This window comes from Grammomys surdaster, unplaced genomic scaffold (genome assembly GCF_004785775.1).
Source record: "Grammomys surdaster isolate TR1022 unplaced genomic scaffold, NIH_TR_1.0 126546, whole genome shotgun sequence".
Taxonomy (NCBI): domain Eukaryota; kingdom Metazoa; phylum Chordata; class Mammalia; order Rodentia; family Muridae; genus Grammomys; species Grammomys surdaster.
In genome coordinates this window covers 1,405,787-1,411,786 of record NW_021621338.1, presented here as the reverse complement: position 1 = coordinate 1,411,786, position 6,000 = coordinate 1,405,787, and the positions used below count along the sequence as shown (strand labels likewise).

Here is a 6,000-nt window from a genome sequence, read left to right as displayed (position 1 = left end):
CCCCCCCCCCCCCCCCCCCCCCCGCTTGCTTTCTTCTGAATTGAATGACAGTGTCACAAAGGCCTGTCTAGGGATAGGTCTATTGTTTGTCCCAAGTCTTCTGTAGAATGAAAGCGCTGGTCAGACTCTCTTACCCTCTGCAGCATTTTGTTATGCATTTATGAATACTAATTAAATTACATGAATTACAATGTTGGCAGTGGAATGGGCTCAGTGCTCAGTGCTGGCTGGCCTTGGCCTGACTGTGCGTTTGAGTGGCACCTTCACAAGGTAGATTAATATCATGGCCATGATGCTGTCATGGGTTTTGAACATTGAAAATAAGTCAATTAACCAGCCAATTTTTTTTTTTAAGCCTTCATAAGATTTTATTTTCTTACTAAAGGTTCATGTTCTTTCCCCCCAACATTGCTAGTGTCTTTTACAGATCAGTTCAGGTTCTGAGAATCATTTTGACATTGTAAATGTGTTTATGAGTATTTTTTTTAGCACTTGAGAAGTTAAAATTATATCATTGAGGGATATCTTCTAAATGGGAGAAAGCCCCTAAAAGAATGTGGTAACCTGCATTATTCTCCCAGTGGAGCAAATTACTCACGATGCTTGGGAAGTCTTTTCAAATAATTTGGGACACTTTGCATATACCATCATTGCTTGACCATTCTGTCAGTTTCACTACTGGTCACCTGATGTACACTGCTTTATTTTTTTCTTTCTTTTTTTTTTTTTTTGCCTCTACTTTCCTTTTGCCTCCTCTTTGCTTCGTAACTCAATAGAAGTGCCCCAGCTCACTGACCTAAGCTTTGTTGATATAACTGATTCAAGCATCGGCCTGAGGTGGACCCCGCTAAACTCTTCCACCATTATTGGGTACCGAATCACAGTAGTTGCAGCAGGAGAAGGGATCCCTATTTTTGAAGATTTTGTGGACTCCTCAGTAGGATACTACACAGTGACAGGGCTGGAACCCGGCATTGACTATGACATCAGCGTTATCACTCTCATTAATGGCGGAGAGAGTGCCCCTACCACACTGACTCAGCAAACGGGTGAATCTTGACGTCTTCTGTGTTTGAGACATGGATGGTGTTGCATGCTGCTCAGTCACTGTGGTTAAATCTGGATGTTTCCAAGGAGAAGCCAGTGATTGGCCAGGGAGATGAAGGCGGGGCACATTCAGAGATAAGGGATACATCAGCCTAATTGCATGAAAACATATATAAATAGTCTCATGCACTTTTATTCAAAGCACAAACAGATTCGAAGATGAAGAACTCTAGATCTCTGATTTACGAAATGCAAAGTAGATTAAATTTGCAGATCTTGACGTTTGTTTTTTTTTAAGTATGACTATCAAACTGAATGACAAGCACCCATTTATACTAAGACATGCCTCCACAATGCACCGATGTGTGCTTCTTCCTCTTACCTTTTGATAAGATCCCGTGCTCCTTTGGAGCTAATAAAACACCCCCCAAAATTAGGGTGGAACAGAAGAAGAGTTCTCGGGGTTAGAAGACAGTGAGTCATAGGACTTTCTAGATAGTGCTGCTATACAGGGTAAAGAAACTCCTCTTTAACCACAGTCTAGAGACGAGCATGCAACATCTTAAAGGTTCTCTGCCCTGCATGGTAAGAAACATTGCTGAGAACCACTGTGCATGAACCCCTCACTTGTAAGTAGAGTTCACTGAATGGAATTACGGCAATGCAGTAGTGTGTAGATACCTCACTCCTGGGAAACTGAGGACCCCTTGTCTTTTTGTCTGTGTGCATGTGTTTCTTTGGAAAGTGCTGCTATGTATTCTTTGCTGTGTGGCAACTTAAGCCTCTTCAGCCTGGGATAAAAACCTTCTGTGGTATTGACATACTAAAACAACAATAACAACCACAATAAAAAAGGCAACCTATTTGAAAGTAGATTAAAATTCCTTAAAATGCATCGATCATGGCAGAAAGGTTAAAGGGGCCTAACAGTTTTCTCTATAGTGTTGTTTATTTATTTATTTTTTTAACAGTAGCATATCATGATTTAGATTAGGTTAGATTAGACTGTTTGCATGATTGTAACGGTTCTTTTCTGCATGAAATACTGGTTTTTACCTTTTCAGCTATTTTTTTTTTAGCTTTGACTTTAAAATCACATTAACTCAATCCTCTTTATTTGAAATCAGCTGTCCCTCCTCCCACGGATCTGCGATTCACCAATATTGGTCCAGACACTATGCGGGTCACTTGGGCCCCACCTCCATCCATCGAGCTGACCAACCTCTTGGTGCGCTACTCACCTGTGAAGAATGAGGAGGACGTTGCAGAGTTGTCCATTTCACCTTCAGACAATGCCGTGGTCCTAACAAGTAAGCCCTCAAACGTAACTCGTTCAGTAGATACTTAACTGGAGCACAGTGAATGGATTCTGAATTCACATGGAGGAACACCTAAGAGAAAGGAGAGCTGTAACAGAGAGACACACTCTCTAAGTTCAACAGGCAGCTCTGTAAACTGTGAAAGATAGAATAATTCTGCTGGAGTGGCAAACCTTTGATTGCTACAAATCATAGTGGAAAGTACCGTCTGTGAAGCGCCAAGGTGTCAAACACTTTCTGCTTCCACATAACTACACAAAAAATAAATGACTCCTGAATGAATTCTGTAACTAAGGAAAGAGTAAGAAACATGGGGATCAGCCTGTCTGGTTTATTGTCCTTTCTTGTGTGATACCTACCGCCAGCAGGTGATCTATTTAGCATTAAAGAACGCAGAATCAGTTTTGTGTGGAGAGAGGCAGAAGTTTAGTTCATAATTCAGAAAACATCTGTTTGCACCATTTCCCTGAAGCCTGAGAGTTTAGAAAACAACTGATATTTAATAGACAATTTATAGCAATTGTCTCATCCCGGGTCCTACTGGAAGACGATATTCTGAATTAACGAGAACAAGTGGTTGGAGTGTTGTAGGAAGATGGATAAGTACACAGGTTCCACAGGAGAGGAAAGTAGTTACATTTAGGTACATTCCCAAATATAGTCAGAAAACATCCTCTCCCTTTCAATGTGTCAAAAAAAGTGAAATACAAAGAAGCAGCATGACTGGTCTTCTTCCTCAGTTTGTGGCTAGGGACCAGAGTATCCAGATACGTAACTTGATTGGGGCTCATTTCTGTCCAATCAGTAGGAACCATATTGTCCAATATACTAGACCCCAAGCCTCGTGTTGGTACCCATTTAGCCAAACCCTGTCAAATGTTAATTATTTGTCTTAAGAGTCCTAATGCTATGACACCAAAGGAACTACCCCTTAGAGAAGTCATTATTACACTATTTTAAAGATAAAGCAGTTTGGGGCAGTGTAGTGAATCCAGGGGCACTGGATATATTCATTGTCTTGAATACATTGATGGCCCCGCAAGGACACATGTCAAATTTTGTCCATCTATACATCTAAACATTGCATAGCATGGAAGCTGCTGACCACCTCATAAGGTGGCTGTGATGGATAGAAGTAATGTGGACTCCCACAAGACTTTCATCAGTGGCCCTCACAGATGCCCTTTCAAATGGATGAAAGAGATATTAATGCCTCGTGTATACACTTGACTGGGTTCCATTTATACATGCGGAACTGAGGTGCTTACAGAGGCACAGGACAAAGTGTCTCTTACTTACAGATTATTTCCAAACGTAGATACCCATTTAGCTACAGGTAGGCTATGGGACTGAATGCTTGGATATTTTATCAGATGAAGTAGTCCAGGGAGTGCTGTGCTTTCTCATGCTCTCAAGTTTAAAGCCCATCCCACTTGCCTCTTCAGATCTCCTGCCTGGAACCGAATACCTCGTCAGTGTCTCCAGCGTCTACGAACAACACGAGAGCATCCCTCTCCGAGGAAGGCAGAAGACAGGTGAGCCGTGTTGGCAGCTCTCAGCTACCAACTTTAAGCAACTGAATGAGAGGTTGAGTCTATAGATGCATCTCCACCTTTCGTGGTGTTGGTAAATTACTTTTTATTTATTAATCGATTAATTAATTAATTAATTTTTTTCTCAGTGAGTGGTTTTTGCCATGGTATTTTCACATGCTCTGTGGATCTTCCTCTTCTGTTCCTCTCTATCCCTCTGCCAACCTTCCTGGTCCCCTTCCTCCCTGTAGCAGTATACTTTTCATTCCCATGTCACCTTGTCACCTATGACCCTTTCACCTCTCTCCCTGAAGGCATCTTCTTTTCTCCCCACATGCTCTTTTCTAGTTTCAGGACCTGTGCTCTGCACACACATGTAGATGCTCCGTACACACATATGAAAAATTAAAATCTAGGATCCACATACCAGAAAACTCGACTTTGTCTTTCTGAGACTGGATTGTTTTGTTTAACATAGCATAACAAAACAAAACAATGGAGTTCCCTCTGGTTCCTTGTGAATTTCACTGGATTCTGGTCCTAGTTATGGCTGTTGTGGTGGAAACACCGTGATCCATAGCAAATTGGGGAGGGAAGGGTTTTTTTCTGGCTTATACTTCCACACTGTAGTCCATCACTGAAGGAAGTCAGGACAAGAATTCAAGCATGGCAAGAACCTGGAGGCAGGAGCTGACGCAGAGGCCATGGAGGGCTGCTGCTTACTGACTTTCTTCCCATGGCTTCCTCAGCCTGCTTTCTTAAAGAACCCAATGGGCTGGACCCTCCCCTGTGAATCACTAATAAAGAAAAAGCCCTACAAGTTTGCCTTGATCTTATAGAGGCATTTTCTTAATTAAAGATTTTTTTCCTCTTAGATTAGCTTGTGTCAAGTTGATATAAAACTATTCAGGACAATACATAACCTTAGAAATAATCAGTATATTGGTATAGTGTAGAAATCGACTATAATTTTATATATTGTTTCAGTTACTTTGAAAAAGAAAAAAAAACAAATGTATTGAAAGCTGAGTATGGTCAACTATCAGTATCCTATAACAGGGTTTTGCCTACCTCCATATCGTCCTCGATGTCTAAGCTGGTGATTGTTGTCTTTTGCTCTCCGCCTTGGGTGGAAAAAACAGGTCTTGATTCCCCAACTGGTTTTGATTCTTCTGATATCACTGCCAACTCATTCACTGTCCACTGGGTGGCTCCTCGGGCCCCCATCACGGGCTACATAATCCGCCATCATGCCGAGCATTCTGCCGGAAGACCCAGGCAAGATCGAGTGCCGCCCTCCAGGAATTCTATCACCCTCACCAACCTTAATCCGGGCACAGAGTATGTTGTCAGCATCATTGCTGTTAACGGCAGAGAGGAGAGCCCCCCACTGATTGGCCAGCAATCGACAGGTAATTTTGTTCTTTAATCTGCAAAGAAATCCCATGGTATGGACTTTGTATGGTTTGGTGTAGGCCATGAGAAAGCTTCATGCCGCCCTTGTTTGCATCACTTGAAATGTAGATCGTGGCAGGAAGTACACAAAGAGCAGTGATGGAGCCAGGCGCTGCGATGCATGCATGCCTTTGATCCCAGCGCTCGGGAGGCAGAGGCAGGTAGATCTCTACAGAGTGAGTTCCAGACCAGCAATGAGACTCTATAAAAAAGGGGAAGACGGCAATGATAGACTGTGGCAAAAAGATCTCCAAGATTACACTTAAAAAATATTTTTTTTTTCCTCTGAGAAATTGTCCCCTGATCCGGCAATGTTCTGGTGGTTTTGCTGGTCAGTTTTTATTTATGATGTTTTGGGAGAGTCTCATAGTCCAGACTGACCCAGAGCTGGCTTTGTAGCCCAGGCTTAACTAAGATACTTTGCCTTGACTTCTGAGTGCTGGAATTACAGGCCTGAGCTACTACTTCCAGCTTGGATATTTACCATTTTTAAGACGGTTTCATTCAAAAACATAATATGGTACCAAAAATATTGTAAACCTATGATTTGTTTTTTTGTTTGATTGTTTGTTTAAGTTGGGCTTGGTAGCACAGACACTTGGGAGGCTGAGGCAGGAAGGCCTTCCTGGGCTGCTGTGAGTTCAAAT

The 6,000-nt window shown here is 42.1% G+C and overlaps 1 protein-coding gene across 6 annotated transcripts in view; it reads left to right on the top strand.

Moving 5' to 3' along the window:
- Fn1 (fibronectin 1) overlaps positions 1 to 6,000 on the top strand; it is a 66,455-nt gene that overhangs the window by 38,092 nt on the left and 22,363 nt on the right. For all 6 annotated transcript variants that reach the window (XM_028760565.1, XM_028760564.1, XM_028760563.1 and 3 more), the window contains exons 25-27: positions 2,175 to 2,357; positions 3,812 to 3,901; positions 5,041 to 5,310. In XM_028760565.1, coding sequence (XP_028616398.1) covers positions 2,175 to 2,357; positions 3,812 to 3,901; positions 5,041 to 5,310 — 543 coding nt within the window. The remainder of the gene's footprint in view (positions 1 to 2,174; positions 2,358 to 3,811; positions 3,902 to 5,040; positions 5,311 to 6,000) is intronic.